This window comes from Xiphophorus hellerii, chromosome 7 (genome assembly GCF_003331165.1).
Source record: "Xiphophorus hellerii strain 12219 chromosome 7, Xiphophorus_hellerii-4.1, whole genome shotgun sequence".
Lineage (NCBI taxonomy): Eukaryota > Metazoa > Chordata > Actinopteri > Cyprinodontiformes > Poeciliidae > Xiphophorus > Xiphophorus hellerii.
The window spans coordinates 26,695,047-26,717,998 of NC_045678.1; the positions used below are offsets into that span (position 1 = coordinate 26,695,047).

The window sequence follows — 22,952 nt, forward strand, 5'->3', positions numbered from 1 at the left end:
GTCGAGACGAGGGGAAAGATGCTCAATCATCTCTAATTTTCAATTTGATGCCAACGTTTGAGGGTTAGAAATATTTCACAACAAAGGCCAGGTGTAAATCACACATCTTTATAAGTAATACAATAAAAATACACACAAAAAAAATACATAATAAATGTAAGCAGCATTATAAGACAGTAAGGCAGAAACAGTTACAGGGTGACGTAACAAGCAGATTAGGTCATCCATTAAAATTATAATTTTTTTTATCTTTGACTAGTTTTAGCAAAAAGCAAATAGATAAATACATATCTATAGCTCCTAATCTAAGGTTGTTGTTTAGATACTTTGAAGTATTGAAGATAACATTTTAATTATATTTTTATGTATAAAAATCTGAAAGAGATTAAAGTTGATTCTAAACAAATGTAATTTAGTAATTGTGAACATTTATAATCTATGTGGAACTGTTGCTTCCACACTAACAGATATTTAATACTGTAAGAGCCAGTTAATGGGGAATTCATATAGAATAATAAGTTAGATTAAAAATGTATAAATATGCTTAATTTAATTTAAAGAAATTCATGATGAGTATATTTTCTGGAATGTATAACTTCGTTAATGTAAAGGGATACTTTTATTGTGAAAGGTAATTTTGGCTTCCACTACGTAATGCATAACATTAATATTGCCCGTATGCACGTTTGAGGTCAGATTGCAGTTGGATACGGTGGAAGCAACACAATTTTTTGACCGATCTGTACCGAGCCTTTCATTTTTTCTGTAAGTGAACTTTTGGAGTTCTTTAAGTAAACATCATAAAAGAAGACTTGGTTTCAGTCGAGTGATTCAAATATTTGTTGCTAGACAAACTGCAAAGGTGGTACAACGAACTTTTGGGATGCAGAGTGCCACTACAAATACTAATCCTTTTCCTGAAGGATGTGCTGCATAACTTCCTGAATGCTCATGTTAAAAATTACTTATGTTCACCTTAGACGACCTTCAACCCTGGTTATATCACACGTGAGTTCAGTGTTCCTGATAACACACGTCCAATAAAACATTAAATAAATTATCTTGGATTTCATAACAATTATGATGGTGCCAAACAAATAATGATGCCAAAAAGGAGGAGATTTTTGCTTTATATAGCTGTACATTCAGAGGAAATCCTCAGTGCATCCTTGTCGGGCTACAATGCAGAAGCTACTGTGGCTGGGCTGTTTGTATTTTCTGTGCATCCTTGGAAGTCAAGGTAGGGGGGTGAAAAGACAGGATGACTTTGTGCTTCTTGCAGGCCCCCTGGCACAACCAGAGCTGAAAACTTTCAGCAATGGGGAACATGCTGCCTTTGACTGCAGTCATCCCATACCAGCCAACTCCAAACTGTATTTTGAGTACCTCCGGAGCAAAGGGGTGACACACTTCAAAGTCCCGCTGTCGTGGGTCCAGCTCCTTCCAACAGGCCTGTCAAGCGAACCCCAACCAGGTGTAGTTAGATGCTACCAGACCCTCCTGAAGCAGCTGCTGGAGGAAGGACTGCAGCCACTCGTCATCCTTCATGGGTCAGATGTTCCAGAGTCTTTGAGGTCCAGGTATGGAGGCTGGGAAAGTCAGTGGCTGCTAGAGATGTTTCAGCAGTATGCCGAGTTCGCTCTGAAGGAGTTTGGGCCACTGGCACAGTCATGGGTGACATTTAGTGACCTGGATGAGGTTTTGCATGCGGGCCAGGCTGCAGGTGACCACCGTCTGCAAAACATCCTCCAGCTGAACAAGAAGATTTACCAGTTTTACCATCACAACTTCCCTGAAATTGGTGAGTTATTTTATGTGAAAAAGGAATACATTACACAATTATATTGACTTAAAGTTCATAGTAAGGAGTGATTGAAAAAATGCACAGTTATTGTTGCATCTCTTTGCAAAACTGACTAAACTCAGTTTTTTAAATGCATTTCTTCTGTGCTTCTGTATTTTTGTAGGGAGACGTCTGTCAATTGGGCTGAAAGGAAGAGATGAAGCTGTACTTTCCCAACTTAAAGGTTCAACAACTGTAAGTTGTGTTTTCAAAGTTTATTGTATGTACTCAGATGAATAGTTCAGATGCTCATAAAATAAAAACTGGAAACAATTACTTGAATTTGAAATACTACAAAAGTAAAAAGAGCCATATTCTTATATTATTTATAGTTGATGTGATTACTTCTTTGTTCACTTAGATAGTTCTTAAAATTGACCTCCTCAGCAGCTATTTTAATAAACTTTAGGTTTAGATTTCTTCTCCAAAATGAGATATCACTATATCCTATATCTCTCACATAAACAAAGTAAATGTTTTTACCTCTCAGAAGAGCCAATGTCAGATACTTGACAAGCAATTGGGTGCATTTCACTAGTTTATTATCCCACAGAAACAGGAGAGTAATTATTTCTGTGGCACATTAGAGAGTGTTTCAGAAAGCGTTTCCAGTACCAGTTTAATATGTGGAGAGTAAAAGAAAAGAATATATTCATATTGGCTAGGTACATTTAGCTTTTCTCTTATCTAAAAATTTGATAGGCATTGAAAACATTTATTTGTCATTATTGGCAAAGCTATTTACATGTTGGCCATTCATTGTCGATATTAAAGCAACAAGCTCAGCATAATTACGTTTCAAAAGTTATAAAAACTGCAAAGAAAAATTTAATAATGAAAGACGCAATGAGTTATTTTAATTTAATTAGCTCCTTTTCTAATTTCATATAGCAGCTGCCTGTACTCCACTTAAAATGTTACCAAAAAAACAAAAGAAAAGAAGACATTTATTTATTAGCTTTGCAGCAGTTTTATTTGGGGTGTTTCTGTTCAGTTTACCTGCTGTACCGCTGAGCAACTACTAAGTTGGCTGCCAGCCTATCATCTCCTCATTCCCTGGCTGATAATTACCACTAGGCTCCTGCTCCTTACAGGTTGATTTCTTGTCAGTTGACATGGATTACAGCTGCGCTTCATCCGCAAATTTTGCACAAGAGCTGAAGAACCTACAGGTAAACAAAACGTTTAAAAATGTTTTACATGTCGACTAAATTGCATCCTCATACATTATGTTATGTTATGCTGTAGATTTCTACTGGAAACCTGCCTATCCTGATACAGAGGTTGACAGTTCATGATTGTTCATACAATGAACAAGAGCCTCTGCGAAACTTGATGAATGGTAAGTGTTGTTACATGTATATACGTATATATTTAGTATATATATACACATATAGAAAATATAACTATTGTATAATGTTTTCTTTAGTTTGTAAACCATCACCTTTACCTTAATAAACAGGTCTTTGTATCACCATTCCACCTTAATTCCAAGTCATAAATAAAACACACAAACACTTTGCTTGACCTTAGACACCGTTGGTATAAAAACTGTTAAAATGTTCTTAAGTTACACTTAAACATTCTTTTTTCTTTTTTTATTGCACTTAATTCATAAAGTGAACATTGTTTTTGAAAATATGTCCATATTGTTTGGTCAGCTGTGTGTCCAATTCTCACTTACAAAATTATATATTTGACTAAGACTTGGGAGAAGTTAATGAAATCAGGGTTTGCATAATATGCAAGTTTTCTACTGACTTGCATAACTATTTTTTTCTTAATTCAATAAGACATTATTCAAACTAGAAATTGTGTTTACGTCTAAACGTTTTCCATAAAATCAAGAAAATGCAATTTTGTCATAACAGTGCCCTCTAGTGCTCAAAGATTTCAAACTTTCCTTTACCCAAAATTAATATTTCATTCCACCAAGTTCAAAGGTAAAATATGAGATTGCATATAAGCCCCACCCACTCCATAATCATGTTCAAGACATGTATTCAGTGTGTGGTATCGAACTTGTATGCAAAGCTTGGCGTAAATCCAATAAGCGGTTATTAAGAAAAAAATATTTGACCCTAGAGCGCCCACATCACAAAAACTGCTTAAAACTCAATAATGTGGCACCATTTTATCCCCTAATTTGATTAATTAAATATGATGAAGATATACACTAACTGTTGTGCTAGGTAGTACTAAAAAGGTTGCATTGATTGAACAATCTTTAAAAATGTTCTGATTTTAAATAGTTATGTACCAAGTTTCATGTAGATCCAGCTACAACTATGTTTTGCCTTTGATGTGCTTTAGCATAAAATCTAATCAGGTGGAAAAGTGCAATGGTACGCTTTAGCTATTGAGGGATAAGAATGTATTTTTTAGTCTATTGTTTGGGCTTTTCTACCATATTGTCTTACCAGACTTATTAAAAATAATACAAATAAAATAATAAAAATACAATGGCACTTGGCTAAAGATCACTAATATAAAGCTAGAGAACTTGTTCTGGAAAGAATAACCTGCTATAAATGAAACTTGATTTCTTGAATAGAGCGAAAAGTGCATGATTAGTAGAACAATTCATCCTCAAATATCACAGTAAAGTAAATAAATGTGTAGATTTATTTTTGATTTATTTTATATGCATCATAAACGTTCATGAAATGGTCATTGTCTTTCAAACAGTCTTACACAGTCATGATCTGAATATCATTGGATGCGACATGAAGGATGTGTTGGTCCAGCAGGAGATGCATGGTGCTGTAGTCAGGTAAGAAAGCTTGCTTATGTAAACCAATTACAGATGCATTGAGTGGTTTTTCATTACTATTTATATTTGATCTTGTCATTTTTTAAAGTGGTGGGAAACATTTCAAAAGATTGACAAGATTGGGTAGCAGCTATCAGAAGATTTTGCATGAGTCTGCAGCCAAAAGCACTGAAGACAGAGATGTTCTCACTAAAGCATTCCCTGTCGGCTTCCAATGGGCTACATCCACGGAGTCTTTCAAGGTTGAAGGTGCATGGGCAGCAGATGGGAAAGGCGAGACCATCTGGGATCGCTTTGGTCATGAAAACCAAGCCTTTAATAATCATAATGCTGACACAGCTGCTGACAGCTACAGAAAGGTCGATATAGATGTCTACCTCTTGCGAGGTCTTGGAGTCAACACCTACCAGTTCTCCATTTCCTGGGCCCGTATATTCCCCTCTGGTCACAAAGACAGCCTATCAGAAGAAGGAGCTCTCTACTATGACAATCTGATCGATGCTCTTATTGAATCTGGCATACAGCCTGTTGTCACTCTCTATCATTGGGACTTGCCTCAGGCTCTCCAAGACGATGGTGGATGGACCAACCCTTCCATTGTTACAGCTTACATGGACTATGCAGCCTTCTGCTTCCATAGATATGGAAACAGGGTCAAGAGCTGGAACACATTCAGTAGTCCCTGGGTGGTGAGCCATGCTGGATATGGCACAGGTGTGCATGCTCCGGGAATAAAAGACTACGTGACTGCTTCTTATCAGGTAAACATAGTGGTATCCCCATGTAAAAACCTTTTAAACATGTCTAAATTGTTTTAGGCTATAACCCTTCACTTTTTAATTCTTATTTCTACAGGTTACTCATAATATAGTGAAATCCCATGCTGAAGCCTGGCATGTCTACAATGACAATTACAGGACGACACAGGGAGGGAAAGTGGGCATTGCATTAAACTCTGACTGGGCAGAACCTGCCGATGCTGAAAAACCTGAAGATAAGGAAGCTGCAGAGCGCTACCTTCAGTTTATGCTAGGCTGGTTTGCCCATCCAATCTTCATAGATGGGGATTATCCTGAAGTTCTCAAAACTCAGATTGCAAACAAAGCAAAAGAGTGTCCCTCATCTGCGCCAGCAGTACTTCCAACTTTCACTGATGAAGAGAAGTCGAGGATCAAGGGAACTTCTGACTTTTTTGGTTTAAATCATTATACCTCCCGTTTAGTTAGCAGCAGTGTAGGTGGGTGCACCCCTGGTCCTGAAGGAGTTGGAGACTTCCAGGCAAAAGTGGACCCCTCATGGCCTGCTACAGCATCAGACTGGATCTACTCCATGCCCACAGGACTACGGTCACTTCTGAACTACATCAAATCAGAATATCTAGCCGTTAACAATGTGCCCATTTACATAACTGGGAATGGCATGCCAACAGATGACAGTGGAGACACCCTGAATGATGTTAGCAGAATACAGTACATGACGGGTTACATCAGTGAAGCCCTAAAAGGTTTGTGCCTTTTTTTCTTTAATGCTTGGCATCTGTTAAGCAGAAAGAAACTAGAAATACATTTTAATATTGTCTTCGGTTTCATTTTGCAGCTATTGAACTCGATAAAGTGGATGTGCAGAGATTCACAGTGCAATCACTTGTGGATGGATTTGAGGGAAACAAAGGGTACAGTGAAAGATTTGGACTTCACCAGGTTAATTTTGAAGATGGCTACAGACCAAGAACACCAAAACAATCAGCATATTTATTTGCTCAGATCATTGAGCAAAATGGTTTTGTTTCAAGTAAACAAGATCATTTTGAAGGTGTGAAAATATCACCACCTCGCCGTTCCACTCCACTGCCACCCTCAGAGGTCCCATCTGCATCAAAGTCTGTTTGGGAAAAATTTACACCACAGAAAAGGTTGGACAGACAAATGTATCACTATGGCAATTTCTCACAAGACTTCTTATGGGGCGTCTCATCTTCAGCTTATCAGATTGAGGGTGGATATAACCAGGATGGGAAAGGACAAAGTGTATGGGATGTAGTCAGTAATAACCCAGGTAGTGGTATTCCTGAAGATGTGAATGGAAATGTTGCCTGTGACAGTTACAATAGACTCGATGAAGACCTTTACATGCTGCAAGCACTGAAGGTGAAGACCTACAGATTTTCTCTGTCGTGGTCCAGAATCTTTCCCAATGGTAGACTCGCATCCTTGAACCAAAAGGGTGTTGATTATTACAACAGGCTTATTAATGGCCTCTTGGCCAGAAAAATCACCCCAATGGTCACAATCTATCACTGGGACCTTCCACAAGCTCTACAAGACATTGGTGGCTGGCAAAATGTGGAGATGATTAGCATTTTTAATGATTATTGTGACTTCTGCTTTGCCACTTTTGGTGACAGAGTAAAATTCTGGATGACCATGAATGACCCTCAAGGACTTGCATGGCTAGGATATGGAATTGGAAGAATCCCGCCAAAAATTACGGAGCCAGGAACAGCACCATACCAAGTTGCACATAACTTGATAAAAGCTCACGCTACAGCATACCACACATATGATGACAAATACCGTGCTTCTCAGGGAGGTATGGTTTCCATTGCCCTTAATGCTGAATGGGTTGAACCTAAAGATATCAATGTCCCTCGTGATCTTGTTGCTGCTGACCGTGCGATGCAGTTTAACGTGGGTTGGTTTGCCCACCCAATTTTCAAGAATGGAGACTATCCAGAGGCCATGAAAGCCCAAGTTTTAGTCAAAAGTGAATTCCAAGGTCTTTCACAGTCAAGACTCCCTTCTTTCACAGAGGAGGAAAAGAACTTGATCAAAGGAACTGCTGACATGTTCTGTGTGAATCACTACACCACCAGGCTAGTAACCCATGTTACAGCTGCATTTTCTCCAGCATCTTATCTAAGTGACTGGGACTATGTAGAAGAAGAAATAATTGATCAACCAACGACACCAATTGGATTCACAAGAGCTGTATCATTTGGCATGAGAAGGCTTCTCAACTGGATCAAGGAAGAATATGGTGATCCAGATATTTACATTACTGAAAATTCAGTTGCCACTCCCAGGGAATGGGCATTTGATGAAATCGACAGAGTCTTTCTTCACAAAACTTATATTGATGAGGCTCTTAAAGGTACAGTAATAAATATCAAAAATGTTTGTTGTATATTACAATGTCTTGATCATTCACAATTAATTTCTTTCTGTTTGTAATGTCTCTCTTAACAGCCTATGAACTAGATGGAGTCAAGGTGAAAGGCTATGCAACATATCTCATGGATTCCTTTCAGTACCTTTATGGCTACCTCTTTGGGTTTGGTCTGCACCACGTAGATTTCAATAACCCAAACCGACCAAGAACACCCAAGTTTTCGGCTCATTTCTACTACAATGTCATGAGGGACAATGGTTTTCCATTACCAGAAGATGAAAAGATGATATATGGAGAATTCAAAAAGGATTTCATTTGGAGCAGTGCAACAGCATCATACCAGGTAAAAAAGCTTACAATAGGTGAAAAATATCTTTTTCACCTATTGTCAACTCAATCTAAGTTCAGATAAAGTTAAATCCCCCAAAATAGCAGTTTTTTATTTAACTGGTTTCGGCAAGGTGTTTCCCCATTGTAGCATTTTTTTGAGAATAAGCAGTTTATTATAGTTGATAGGATTTTCATCACCGATTTCTAATCACTGGTTTTGACTAGCCAATACCAATACTAATTTGTCTCTCAAAGCTATAATTGACACAATTCCGGTATTAAACTCAAGCATTCTTGCTTTGGGCTATTGGTGAATAAGAATATTAAGAGCAGATGCAACATCAAACTTTCTTGCTTTTAAATTGGGATTATTATTTACCTAAAACAAATTCAAAATTATGTCAATGTTTACATTTGAAAGTGGTATACAGCATATTTTAGTCCGCTAAAACTGAGGTCAGCACTATTTACTGATTCACTGTGTGTGTAATCACCCAAGGATGAAACCGTAGACACTTACTGAAAATCTGAGATTCATAAAAATGAGCAAAGTTTTGTTAGAACTTCCAAGCTTCCCGGTTCATGCTAATTTCTAAATCCCTGCATTCAAGTGGCAACATGAATTCACTTGCAACCTCATTTTCAATACCTAAAAATGCTAAGTTTTTATTATTATTATTATTGGAAATTATTTAGAATTATTTAGAAATTATTGGAAATTATTTAGGTTTTCTTTAAATACTTTATAGTATTAAGAACATTGTACTCTAAAATAATGGTTGTAATTTAAAGCATATTAATGAGTTAAATTTTCAAAATTTACTCATTAATTTTTGCCAATGTCTCTGGAAAAATCATTCCCTCAAATATCCAGTAACAAGAAATTAGGCATATTCTCTGTTCTGATTTTCCTCTTTCCAGATTGAAGGGGCCTGGAGAGAAGATGGAAAAGGTCTCAGCATCTGGGACAAGTTTACACACACTCCTGGAAAAATATCTGAGCATGACACTGGGGATGTTGCTTGTAACAGTTACAATAAGATGGAAGACGACATTGCTGCACTGAAGACAGTCAATGTGTCTCACTATCGCTTCTCCATATCCTGGCCACGAATCCTACCTGACGGTACTACCAAATACATCAATCAGGCTGGTCTAAATTACTACAAAAAACTTCTGGATTCTCTCATAGCAGCAAACATTGAGCCTCAAGTAAGTATTTCTCAAAAATAATCATTCAGAAAAGTGTTTTACCTCTTTTACCAACTGTTTTTCTTTTGGATCAGGTGACTTTGTACCACTGGGATCTCCCACAAGCTCTGCAGGATGTTGGAGGTTGGGAAAATGAGACCATCATTGAAAGATTCAAGGAATATGCAGATGTCCTCTTTGAGAATCTTGGTCCCAAAGTGAAACTTTGGATCACTTTCAATGAGCCATTCGTAATAACTGTATTAGGCCATGTCCAAGGTGCACATGCCCCAGGTATGTAAAGTATTCTTAACAGAGAATAACACTTTATTATCAGAAAGTTAGAAGTCAGAATTATGGACTTTTCTCAATGCAGAACTCTTAAGGAAGTAAATAGTCTGGAAATACAATTTCATGAGAAAATCTGCATCACATTTTTTTGTGTGTTTTTTCAGGTCTCAACGACCGACCAGATACTCTTCCATACATTGTAGGCCACAACATAATCAAATCCCATGCAGAGGCCTGGCATGTCTACAATGACAAATACAGAGCCTCACAGGGAGGATTGGTCTCCATCACTGTAAACTCAGACTGGGCAGAACCCAGAAACCCCTACAAGCAAGAGGATTATGAAGCTGCGCGAAATGTGGTTGAGGTATATATTATGATTGTATAACACAAAACAACTACAACATTTGGTGTGGTATTGTAGTTGATAATTGCTGTGTGTCAAAACCTATCCACAGTTTTATCTTGGCTGGTGGGCCCATCCCATTTTTAATGGTGACTACAGCCCACTGGTGAAGAAATCTGTTCTAGACCAAAGTCTTGCAGGTGGTTTGACAAAATCCAGGTAAAATGTTTGGCTACATTTTAAAATACTTTGCCTATAGTTTGCACCAAATGAATGCCTATGCAGATTCTTAATTTTATTTTCAACTTATTACACCCACTGATGTCTTCTCTCATACAGTTTCTTCTTGAATTTTTATTCTCTAGGCTGCCCGAGTTTACTCCTGAGGAAATTAAGCGAATTAATGGCACGTATGATTATTTTGGATTAAACCATTACTGCAGTGTCTTGGCATTCCCTGTAGACTTTGGAACTACTCAACACTTTGAAGCAGACAGGTAAGGCCGTTAGCTTTCTCACAAAGCAATTTAAAATCAACTTCACATTAAAATCATGACTTAATACGCTTATTACATTTTTCCTAAATATTTTTGTAAAAGGTGTCCATGTTTTCAATTTAAACTCTAAATTACATAATTATTCACTTGTCACAGGGGTGTGGTGGTTATTAGTGATCGGACCTGGTTGGAAACCGGTTCTGTCTGGCTGAGGATGACACCATTTGGTCTCCGAAGATTGCTGAAATTCATCAAGGACGAGTACAGAAATCCTCCGATTATCATCACTGAGAATGGTGTCTCTGAAAATGGGCCAGTTGATCTGAATGACGTTCACAGGAAATACTATTATGAAAAGTACATCAACCAAGTACTGAAAGGTATTAAAACAACTTCATAGAATATAGAGCATCTAAAATGAGAGTAAATCATGTTTACATTAAAATCTGCTATAGCCTTCTTCAGTTGTTCAAAACTGGAGACTTGTATAAATTAATACCTTTTACCAGCTTGTGTGCTTAATTACATTTTCTTTTTTCTGCAGCTTATTTGCTTGATGACGTCAATATTATTGGCTACACTGCTTGGTCTCTGCTGGACAACCTGGAATGGGGTGTTGGCTATACAGAGAGATTTGGACTTTTCTATGTTAATCGCACAGACCCTGATCTGCCTCGAACCCCCAAAGCCTCCGTGTCCTATTACTCTTCCATCATCAGCTGCAACGGGTTTCCCGATCCAGCATCTGGACCTCAGGAGTGTTGGAAACCTACCCCTACAATTGCTTACCCCTAAGCTTGAAGGTAAACAGATTCAGTGTTTTGAAAGTAAACTGATTGAGATGTTCTGATTTCAGGTCAGATCAAAAAATCTCTTGTCATAATACTTAGTTGGACATATCTACCTTGAATTGAGATCAACTTTACTGATCAAATTATACCCAGCAGTAGAAGTACGCAACTTTACTATCATAAGCTGGCTAAAAAGCAAGCTTATCAAATAATCTGTTTTAAGAGTTTCAGAATGCAATGTTAATAATACAAAATTTAGGTTCACATTACTGTAAATGATTATTAATAAAAGTGTCTATTTTTCTCCCTTCAGCAACAAAAGAGGCAATTCCTGGAATCAACAATGTGAACTTCCTGGGTATGAGCCTCTCCTCTGAAGATGCCGCAACCGGACTTAACACAACATTTGCTTTGCTGATTGTAGCACTTGCTGGAACAATTTGTGTGGCTGTTGGATTGTTTCCAGTAAAAAAGGTGTTCCAACAGAAAATTGTAGAGTTAATTGAGGGAGGAAGAGAGATTCTGATTGCAGATTGACTTCCATCTTTAATGCAAATATACGTGATTTCCATATTTAAATTTAAAGGCTTGAATTTTGCAAAAAACAAAATCTTCAACAGAGAATTCGGAGTTTTTGAACACTGTATGTTATAGTTGTTCTATATTTAAAATAATATAAATATAATTTATCTATACAACGAAAGGTGCAGACGAGAACTTACTGCTTTCTGGGAAGTTAAGATGACTGGACCCGTTTTTTTCCATGTGCACTATTTGTGGTATTTAGACTATTTTTGTAGCTCTTTATGATGTTTTTTTGTGTGAAAAATGTTAAGTTAACTGAAGTAAATTTCTGGTGAAACCCATGTCAATTGTGTGTAAAACTCTAAATTAGTACTGCCTATTATATTGGTAGAATGTTTTTGCGTTATTTGTGACTTGTGAAATTTATTACCACCATATAAAAAAAACACTCATCAAGTCATTGTCATACTAACTTATTGTAACATTAAGAACCATTTATCTAATCTTTGTGAGAGAAACTGGAAGAAAGCACAACATAAAAGCCAACTAATATCTGATTTCTGCTACTTGTCCTATGAAGCTTCTGTTCAATAAAACTATTGCAACTAACCACACTGTTCCTGTTTTGATTTTGTACACAATCTGTTTCCCTCCAATTATATTACTCTTTAATTTATTTTGAGATAATATCTGACTTTGTGCAGTTTTGTTTCTTTTTTACTGCTCCATATCAGTTTGTCTCCCCCTGCTCCTCATACCTGCTTTCTCATACGCTAATAGTACTGAAAAAACAAGTCCCACTGCTTCAATCTGTCATTTTTTAATACAACTCTCCCCCAACTAAGTTCCATTTCAATTACCTAGATAAGCATCATTTCAAATTGAAGGATTGTAAGATGTAAATCCAGCAGATAGAAGCAAATATAGCTAGATTATCAATCAATCAATCAAATTTTATTTGTATAGCACATTTCAGCAGCAAGGCATTTCAAAGTGCTTTACATCATATCAAACACAGAAACACAATGCAACATAGAATCAACAATCAAAACACGACATTAAGTAAAGTTCCATCAATAAATTTGTAATTGATTACTTTTCAAATACAATCCTAAACAGGTGGGTTTTTAGTCTAGATTAGATGGCTGTTACCTGCTGTAAAGCCTCAAGAATTATTAGCTAGTCTCTTGACAAAATTTTCTTCACTTTTAGGTCCCAGATTGTGGCTTAATGCTTTATCTGTGTTCCTGAACTATCTTTAGATATTATTTAGTATTTAGATAGTAATTGTCTTAGAAATGTACACTCCTGCTACACAAGTGTTTTGGTTATCTTGCAAACACAGCAAAAAAGGGATAGCAGAATGTTTGGAGCAACAGCACAGAAACAACCCAAGAAGCTTATGACTTAAGGTGGAAAGCATGCGTCAACTAAACTGAAGCTGTTTCTTATTAACAAGTATTTCATTGTTTAAATACCTATTAGCAAATACTACCAGTGGCTATCTTTCAAATTGAAAACCTAAAACTAGTCCATTGGCCACACTGCAGTAACCCTAAGTTAACATTTTAATAAGCGTCTAATAGCAGTACATTTTAGGTTCCTCAGACAACATTGGGATATTGTTATCAATTGGATGAGTCCAGAGTCTGAGTACATCATACAACTGCAATAAAACACTTATCAAACCCTAATTGTGCAACAATGATATGAGAGCAAAATGTTGACTAAATAGCTTTGCGATCAGTTAACATTCAGACTGGCTTTCTTGAGTCACAATGAACAGGTTGCTGTGGGTTGTGTGTCTGTATTTTTTATGTGTGATTGTTTGGAGCAGTCAGGTGAATGGAGAAGATCACTTTATGCTTCTTGCTGGTCCTCTGACTGAGAAGGACCACAGAACCTCCAGCAGTGATGAAAATGTCTTTGACTGCAGTCATCCAATACCAGCAGCTTCCAAGCAGTATTTTAAGTACCTCCAGACCAAAGGGGTGACCCACTTCAAAGTGCCGCTGTCATGGGCAAAACTTCTTCCTACAGGCCTGACCAGCAAGCCTCAACAGGATGTGGCAAGGTGTTACCAGACCCTGCTGAAGAACCTGCAGGAGGAGGGCTTGCAGCCTCTCGTCATTCTTCATGGATCAACAGTTCCAGGCTCTTTCAGGTTCAGGTATGGAGGCTGGGAAAGTCAGCAGCTGCTAGACATGTTTCAACAGTATGCTGAGTTTGCTTTGAGAGAATTTGGCCATTTGGCAAACTCGTGGGTGACATTTAGTGACCTGGATGAGATTTTGCGTGAAGGACCAGCTGTCGATGGTCACAGTCTTCTCCAAAATATCCTTCAGCTCAACAAGAATATTCATGAGTTTTATCATCAAAACTTTCCATATGAAGGTAAGTGAACTCCAGCCCTGTTAATACCTAGATTAATATTCTTTGTTTGTTCATATTTATATGTTTTCTAGACTGAATTATAATTTCCAGTCATTTTAAATTGCAATCAGTAACAATTTTTTAAAATTTCTTCTTTTTACTATGACTAAGATTTAACTTATCAAGAAAATAGCTCCACAGTCAGCAGATACTGTCTGTACTAATATTATTTTACTGCTTTGCTGATAAGACAGGATGTATTTTCCGTTATCTCAGTAATCAGTCCATGTGAGTTGCATCAAGATATCTCCTTTGCAGTCTTGACTAAACACCAATTTCTACAGTGGAAATACTCATTAGCTAGAAAGATTAAATATATTACATGAAGTGTTCATAGGTTTTCTTCCTGTCACTTTTTCTTTTCAGGGAGACGTCTATCATTTGGGTTGAATGCAAAACACTTGGATCAACTTTCCAATCTTAAAGCTTTCACAAATGTAAGCTTCCTGACAAAACATTATTACATGACAAAACAATATTACTCCTTTTAGTAATATATAGAAGATAACCTAGATCAGATTTGTTGACTGCCATTGTGTACACAAAACAGTACAATGAAAGTTAGTTGCCACTGATCATCACACACCAAAATATAATGGAATAATTAAATTTCATTAATAAAATATCATTAGAAAATGGAAGAATAATATATATTCAGCCAGTGTATTTATGTGTCATGTGACTGACAGTCAGTCTCTCTGGGATCCTAACTTCACTTGTGGGCCTCTTATCCGCCTGATGAAGGGTAGAGAAGTATGGGTTCTTTTAGGACACTTTTCACCTGCTTATGCCAATGGTTTCCGAACCTGCTCCTCAGGTACCACTGGACTGGATGTCTTAGATATCTCTCTATTCAAGTACATCTGATTCAAATTACTGCACGACCTCCACAGCATGCCATCAAGTTCTGCAAAAGCCTGACAATCACCCAATCATTTAGGTAATATGTACCAAGACGACATCTAAAGCATGCAGGACAATGGTCCCTGAGGACTCTTTAGCTTTGAATTTTGTAAAAAAATTGTACATCAAGTATTGAGCCTTAACTTTACAAAACCTTAATAGTTGGCAAAAGAAACTCGTAATAAATGCAGTCCATTAAATGCATTATGCATTTTTCACAAACAAAAACCCTAAACTGACTTAAACCTATGGAGTACATAGAAAGCAGGCAATGAGTTTTTTTAAAAGTAATTTGGTTATTTCCCCTCAGAGAAAGCAAAAAAAAAAAAACCAAGCACATTTCTATTTGCCACACCTAGTGTGGGTCACACTAAGGCCCAAACTTAGTAGGTCTTAGTGTGTATTTTTTTTTCAATTTTCATTTGTATTATTAGTATGTGACAACTCTCATTTCATTGTATGTTCGGCACAGATGGATTTCTTGTCAGTGAACCTTGAATATAACTGCGCCTCCTCAAAGAGTTTTGCACAAGAGTTGAGAAGCTTGCAGGTACTGCAAACATTTTAATAGTTTTAGGACCATCATGGATTTTGTTTTGCATTTTACCTTTATAAAATTATACCATATACAATTAAACAGTGTTGTGTTCTAGACATCTGCTGGAAATTTGCCAATCTTGCTATATAAGATGCCAGTTCGTGACTGTATCCCGAGTGAACACCAGCTTCTTGGAGATTTATTACAAGGTACGCATCATGCTGGTCAACACACTTTATAGGTACTTTCTAAATTATCAATAGCATAAATTAAATTACTACTGTTGGATATTTTAAACAGTGCGATTGTTTAAAAATCATTATCCTTGGACCTAAACAATTATTAGGTAGAAAATAAAGTGTTCATAACATTCTTTCTGTGATGTTTGAAAGGAACAAGCTTAATGGTTACATTCTAAATACCTGTAATGTGGCAGTCTTTTCTAAACAGTACAATGAAAGTTAGTTGGCACTAATCGTCACACAACCAAAATGGAATGGAATAAGTAGATTTAATTTATAAACATCATTAGAAAATGGAAGAACATACATTCTTCTGCTTTTAAGTGGTGTAGCTTTTAAGTAGTGTCATTTTATAACAGTAACTAGTGCAAAATCAGCCTTTTATTTATCAGTCTGTTAAGTTCTACTGGGAAAACAATTTGCAAGGTGGAGAAAAGCTTTGAAGCTTTACAGCCAGACCAGTAAATATTTATAGCTATGATTGCTGCAGGATAATGACAAAAACTGATTAGATAATACTTGAGGTGAAAGTCTTATTGCTAAACTTGAACAGATTATTCTTAAAGGACTCCATAATTAAGCCATATGTCAAAAATATTTCTGTCCTTTTGTTTCTCCTGTATTGTGGCAGTTTTATGGAGAAATAGTTTGAATATTATGGGATGCGACATGAAGAATGTATTAGATGGGCTGGACATGCATGATTCTCCAGTCAGGTAATACAATGTTTTAAAGATTTATATGATATAACCTTTTCCCTTATAATTTTAACAGTTTCCAATCCTTTCCCCAAATCATCTTATTTCCAAAAATTTCATCAGCAGGACCGAATTCAGGAAGAGTTATGAAAACATCTTTCAGAAATTTGGAGACCAAGCCAGTGATGACGATCTGTTCCTCACTAAAGGATTTCTCCCGGGTTTCCAATGGGCTACGTCATCAGAATCTTTCAAGGTTGAAGGTGGCTGGTTGGAAGGGGGAAAAGGAGAGACTATTTGGGATCAATTTGGTCATGAAGGTCAAGCTTTTGCAAATCACACTGCTGATCTTGCTTGCGACAGTTATAACAAAGTTGATATAGATGTCTACCTTCTGCAAAGTCTTGGAGTCAACACCTACCAGTTCTCCATTTCCTGGGCCCGTATATTCCCGTCAGGTCACAAAGACAGCCTGAAGGAAGAAGGAGCTCTCTACTATGACAATCTGATCGATGCTCTTATTGAATCTGGCATACAGCCTGTTGTCACTCTCTATCATTGGGACTTGCCTCAGGCTCTCCAAGACGATGGTGGATGGACCAACCCTTCCATTGTTACAGCTTACATGGACTATGCAGCCTTCTGCTTCCATAGATATGGAAACAGGGTCAAGAGCTGGAACACATTCAGTAGTCCCTGGGTGGTGAGCCATGCTGGATATGGCACAGGTGTGCATGCTCCGGGAATAAAAGACTACGTGACTGCTTCTTACCAGGTAAACATACAAACATTTTAAACTATGCTCAAAATTAGTTGTAGCTCTTTCCCTTCATATTTTATTCTTATTATTGCAGGTCACTCATAATATAGTGAAATCCCATGCTGAAGCCTGGCATGTCTACAATGACAATTACAGAAAGACACAGGGAGGGAAAGTGGGCATTGCATTAAACTCTGACTGGGCAGAACCTGCTGATGTTGACAAACCTGAAGATAAGGAAGCTGCAGAGCGCTACCTTCAGTTTATGCTAGGCTGGTTTGCCCATCCAATCTTCATAGATGGGGATTATCCAGAAGTTCTCAAAACTCAGATAGAAAAGAAAAGAAATGAGTGTCCCTCATCTGCACCAGCAGTACTTCCAACTTTCACTGATGAAGAGAAAGCGAGGATCAAGGGAACTTCTGACTTTTTTGGTTTAAATCATTATACCTCCCGTTTAGTTAGCAACAGTGTAGGTGGGTGCACCCCTGGTCCTGAAGGAGTTGGAGACTTCCAGGCAAAAGTAGACCCCTCATGGCCTGCTACAGCATCAGACTGGATCTACTCCATGCCCACAGGACTACGGTCACTTCTGAACTACATTAAAACAAAATATCTAGCCGTGAACAATGTGCCCATTTACATAACTGGGAATGGCATGCCAACAGATGATATCTTCAATGACACTAGCAGAATAGAGTACATGGGAGGTTACATCAGTGAGGCCCTAAAAGGTTTGTTCCTATCTTTTCTTTAATATGTGGCATCTGTTTAGGTGAAAGAAACCAGCCATAAATTTTCTATGTTGTTTTCTGTTTCCTTTTACAGCCATTGAACTTGATAAAGTGGATGTGCAGCGATTCACAGCGCAATCACTTATGGATGGATTTGAGGGAAACAAAGGGTACAGTGAAAGATTTGGACTACATCATGTTAATTTTGTAGATAGCTACAGACCAAGAACACCAAAACAATCAGCATATTTCTTTGCTCAGATCATTGAGCAAAATGGTTTTGTTTCACGTAAACAAGATCATTTTGAAGGTGTGAAAATATCACCACCTCGCCGTTCCACTCCACTGCCACCCTCAGAGGTTCCATCAGCGTCAAAGGTTGTCTGGGAAAAATTTACGCCACAGAAAAAGTTTGACAGACAAATGTATCACTATGGTAATTTCTCACAAGACTTCTTATGGGGCGTCTCATCTTCAGCTTACCAGATTGAGGGTGGATGGAATGCAGATGGAAAAGGGCCCAGTGTATGGGATACATTCACTCAGAAGCCAGGTAGTGGTATTCCTGCAGATGCAGATGGCAATGAAGCCTGTGACAGTTATAATAGACTCGATGAAGACCTTTACATGCTGCAAGCACTGAAGGTGAAGACCTACAGATTTTCTCTGTCGTGGTCCAGAATCTTTCCCAATGGTAGGCGTGAATCCCTGAACCAGAAGGGTGTTGATTATTACAACAGGCTTATTAATGGCCTCTTGGCCAGAAAAATCACCCCAATGGTCACAATCTATCACTGGGACCTTCCACAAGCTCTACAAGACATTGGTGGCTGGCAAAATGTGGAGATGATTAACATTTTTAATGATTATTGTGACTTCTGCTTTGCCACTTTTGGTGACAGAGTAAAATTCTGGATGACCATGAATGACCCTCAAGGACTTGCATGGCTAGGATATGGAACTGGACAAATCCCTCCAAACATCAAGGAGCCAGGAACAGCACCATACCAAGTTGCACATAACTTGATAAAAGCTCACGCTACAGCATACCACACATATGATAACAAATACCGTGCTTCTCAGGGAGGTATGGTTTCCATTGCCCTTAATGCTGAATGGGTTGAACCTAAAGATATCAATGTCCCTCGTGATCTTGTTGCTGCTGACCGTGCAATGCAGTTCAACCTGGGTTGGTTTGCCCACCCAATCTTCAAGAATGGGGACTATCCAGAGGCCATGAAAGCCCAAGTTTTGGTCAAAAGTGAACTCCAAGGTCTTTCACAGTCAAGACTCCCTTCTTTCACAGAGGAGGAAAAGAACTCTATCAAAGGAACTGCTGACATGTTTTGTGTCAATCACTACACCACCAGGATAGTAACCCATATCACAGGTCTGCTGTCTCCACATTCCTATCAAAATGACTGGGACTTCACAGAGGAACAAGAAAGTGATTCACCAGCTACAGCCATCAAAAACCAGAGAGCTGTATCATGGGGCCTACGAAGAGTCCTGAATTGGATCATGGAAGAGTATGGAGACCCTGAAATTTACATAACTGATAATGGTGGAGCTACAACAGCAAAAACTACTTGGGATGACATTGACAGAGTGTTTTTTTACAAGACTTACATAAATGAAGCTCTTAAAGGTACCTTTATATAATCAAATGATTTGGATAACATTTTGAAGCTGTCATACTGTACTTGATTCTAGACTTGATCATTTATTTGTATTTGTGTTTCTCATAATTACAGCCTATGAACTAGATGGAGTAATGCTAAAAGGCTACACAGCAACATCTCTCATGGACTCCTTTGAGTGGTTAAATGGCTATACAGTTGGCTATGGATTCTACCATGTCGACTTCACTGACCCAAACAAACCAAGAACACCCAAATTGTCTGCTCATTTTTACTTCCAACTCATGAAAGACAATGGCTTCCCCATAACAGAAGATGAGAAGATGCTGTATGGAGAGTTCCCTCAGGGTTTCCTTTGGAGTAGTGCCACGGCAGCTTACCAGGTAAGATGAGAGAAACCCAAATTTATTTGTCTTGAAATAATTGTTTCCCTTTGTTTATTGTTCTTTCTGTACTATTTTTAGATTGAGGGTGGATGGAGAGCTGATGGAAAAAGTCTCAGCATCTGGGATAAATTTGCTCACACGCCACTCAAAATTTTTAACAGTGACAATGGCGACATCGCTTGTGACAGTTACAATAAAATAGATGAAGACATTGCAATATTGAAGCAACTTGGGGTTAACCATTATCGTTTCTCTATATCCTGGACGCGGGTACTTCCTGATGGCACAACAAATCACATCAACGAGGTTGGATTTCGCTACTATGACAGACTGGTGAATGCGCTGCTTGCTGCAAACATCCAGCCTCATGTAAGTTTAGCTTGCTCCCCAAAATAGAGTTTACAACAAAAATGTCCAAATACTCAAAAGTGTTTATTTCTTTTCTTTCAGATAACTTTGTACCACTGGGATCTTCCACAAGCTCTGCAGAATGTAGGAGGTTGGGAGAATGACACTATTGTTCAAAGATTCAGGGATTATGCTGACGTTATGTTCAGCCATCTTGGAGACAGAGTGAAACTTTGGGTCACCATTAATGAGCCATATAACGTAGCAATGATTGGACATGGATACGGAGTAGCTGCCCCAGGTATGCTTTAATTGCAATGAGCCCTAAATAAAATACTAGTTTGTGGTGGTAAGGAGTCAATAAATGTGATTTAGACAAAAACGCCAAAGAGAGGAAGACTAACTGCATCTAACCCAGATTGTGTTTTCAGGTATTAGTTTCCGTCCCGGTACTCTTCCCTACATTGTTGCTCATAACCTTATCAAAGCTCATGCTGAAGCATGGCACCTTTACAATGACAAATATCGGGGTAGACAGAATGGAAAAGTCTCTATCACTATCAACTCTGACTGGTCAGAGCCCAGAAACCCCTATAAGCAAGAGGACATTGACGCAGCAAGACGTATAATGCAGGTAAGTCCTGTCACATTCTTCACAAAATATTATTGTTCTTCTGTTTTGAGACATTGATGATTTGTGCCTCTTTGTGCAGTTCTACATTGGGTGGTTTGCCCATCCCATATTTAATGGTGACTATAGTGAAATGATGAAGACAATCATTCGGGAACGCAGTCTTGCAGCTGGATTGACTAAATCACGGTACCACAAAAAAACAAAGAAAACCTGCTGTTATCAGCTCTGCTAGATACATTCTTTCTTTAACACCTGTAGCATATGTCTGACCACATACCTTTTTTTATTTTCTGCAACCTGTGATTTTTCAAAAGCTGGCTTTTGTTTTATGTTCCACTGGATTTCCTTTTCCCATTTGGTTTAAATTGAAGCAAAAACTTTAGAGAACCAATTTTCCAAATAAATTAAATTCCATTTTATATTCTCCAGGCTACCTGAATTTACCCCAGAGGAAATAAAGAGAATTAAGGGGACCCATGATTATTTTGGATTCAACCATTACACCACTGTCCTGGCATTCCCTGTCGATTATGGAAATCTTCAACATTATGATGCAGATAGGTGAATAAGAACTTACACATAGCAATTGAGAACGTGTATTTAATATGTTTTAAAATATAAACAAACACATGAACTCTGGACTATCCATAGGGGTGCAGGGACATATGTTGATCGTACCTGGCTAGATTCTGGTTCTGCCTGGCTGAAGGTCACACCATTTGGGTTGCGCAGAATATTGAACTTTATTAAGGAGGAATATGGAAATCCTACAATTATTATCACTGAGAATGGGGTCTCAGAGCGTGGGCCCACAGATCTTAAAGATTCCCACAGGAGTTACTATTATGAAAAATATATTAACCAAGTGCTGAAAGGTATTTAAAGAAATTAATTGAACATACTATATTTTATATGATGGACAAAAATAAGAAAAATGAATTATTTCCATCATGAAAAGATTAATTATGTTCTTCCAGCTTACCGGCTTGATAATGTGGATGTCCGTGGCTACACAGCATGGTCACTCATGGACAACCTGGAGTGGGCCACTGGCTTCTCAGAGAGATTTGGACTTTTTTATGTCAATCGCTCTGACCCCAATGTGCCTCGAGTGGCCAAGGAATCTGTGTCTTTCTTCTCCACCATCATCAACTGCAATGGGTTTCCCGACCCTGCATCAGGACCTCACGATTGTTTGAAGCCTAAACCTGAAGGTAATTGTAGAAGATTATAAACCTTTTGGAAATAAAGAAGCGTTTTTTTATAACCGTGTGAAAAAATAGTTTCAATTTTACCTAAAACTTATTTTTTTCAGCAACAAGTGCTCCAGAAAATGACAATTCAGTGAACTTTCTGGGTCTGAGGCTCTCCCCTGAAGAAGCTGAAACCGGACTCAACACTACATTTGCTCTGCTGCTTGTGGCAGCAACTGGAGCCATTTGTTTGTCCATCGGTTGCTTTTTCACTAAAAGACGTTCAAAATAAAATGAGAAAGTTGAAATTGTACCTGTTGCTACCATTCAGACATTTATCTTAGCATTTAAGTGGATATTTGTAAAGTCTACATAAAACACCATAATCAACAAACATGTAATATTGCAGTTAACACTGTATGTTTTCGATGATTCACTTATTTTAATTCACTGGGATTTTTACAACAAAAGTAAACTGATATTAAAATGTTTATGTATGTCAACGTTTATATAGCTAGAAGTGTGCTAAAGTGTCTGGAAACATTCAACTAGAGTGTTCAAATATGACATCTTTAATTAAAATATGTAACATTTAATAAAGACAGGAAAGACATTCATGATGTTCTTTAGTTATTGTGCTTCCTTTACATTATTTTGCTAAAAAAAAAGATGCATGTTGCTATGCAAC

The 22,952-nt window shown here is 37.8% G+C and overlaps 2 protein-coding genes across 3 annotated transcripts; both read left to right on the forward strand.

The window, feature by feature from the left end:
• The first annotated feature begins 1,162 nt into the window (after positions 1–1,162).
• On the forward strand, positions 1,163–12,364 carry LOC116723644 (lactase-phlorizin hydrolase-like). The gene is made up of 16 exons (XM_032568703.1): positions 1,163–1,801; positions 1,968–2,038; positions 2,938–3,015; positions 3,092–3,185; positions 4,532–4,616; positions 4,705–5,377; positions 5,472–6,120; positions 6,213–7,766; positions 7,862–8,127; positions 9,036–9,326; positions 9,401–9,599; positions 9,761–9,963; positions 10,055–10,161; positions 10,308–10,439; positions 10,596–11,242; positions 11,544–12,364. Exons 1-15 carry the CDS (start codon positions 1,183–1,185, stop codon positions 10,837–10,839), a joined length of 5,265 nt encoding a protein of 1,754 aa, XP_032424594.1. The 5' UTR covers positions 1,163–1,182; the 3' UTR covers positions 10,840–11,242; positions 11,544–12,364.
• Positions 12,365–13,494: 1,130 nt separating this feature from the next.
• LOC116723643 (lactase-phlorizin hydrolase) lies at positions 13,495–22,877 on the forward strand. Of its 2 annotated transcripts, none has more exons than XM_032568701.1 (17): positions 13,495–14,149; positions 14,555–14,625; positions 15,564–15,641; positions 15,745–15,838; positions 16,503–16,587; positions 16,693–17,344; positions 17,424–18,063; positions 18,158–19,711; positions 19,818–20,086; positions 20,168–20,458; positions 20,540–20,738; positions 20,869–21,071; positions 21,151–21,257; positions 21,501–21,632; positions 21,723–21,946; positions 22,049–22,285; positions 22,387–22,877. In XM_032568701.1, exons 1-17 carry the CDS (start codon positions 13,534–13,536, stop codon positions 22,554–22,556), a joined length of 5,622 nt encoding a protein of 1,873 aa, XP_032424592.1. In that variant the 5' UTR covers positions 13,495–13,533; the 3' UTR covers positions 22,557–22,877. The 2 variants fall into 2 exon arrangements, with proteins under 2 accessions (XP_032424592.1, XP_032424593.1); XM_032568702.1 differs by having other exon boundaries at positions 16,696–17,344.
• The last annotated feature ends 75 nt before the right edge of the window (positions 22,878–22,952 follow it).

Excerpts from the sequence above, each read along its gene's own strand:
- LOC116723644 (XM_032568703.1), top strand. The coding sequence starts at position 1,183 with ATGCAGAAGCTACTGTGGCTGGGCTGTTTGTATTTTCTGTGCATCCTT. Across the intron at positions 2,039-2,937 it reads AACTTAAAGGTTCAACAACT|GTTGATTTCTTGTCAGTTGA; the intron begins GTAAGTTGTGTT and ends TGCTCCTTACAG. Across the intron at positions 8,128-9,035 it reads GTGCAACAGCATCATACCAG|ATTGAAGGGGCCTGGAGAGA; the intron begins GTAAAAAAGCTT and ends TCCTCTTTCCAG.
- LOC116723643 (XM_032568701.1), top strand. The coding sequence starts at position 13,534 with ATGAACAGGTTGCTGTGGGTTGTGTGTCTGTATTTTTTATGTGTGATT. Across the intron at positions 16,588-16,692 it reads ATGCATGATTCTCCAGTCAG|CAGGACCGAATTCAGGAAGA; the intron begins GTAATACAATGT and ends AAATTTCATCAG. Across the intron at positions 21,633-21,722 it reads CAACATTATGATGCAGATAG|GGGTGCAGGGACATATGTTG; the intron begins GTGAATAAGAAC and ends GACTATCCATAG.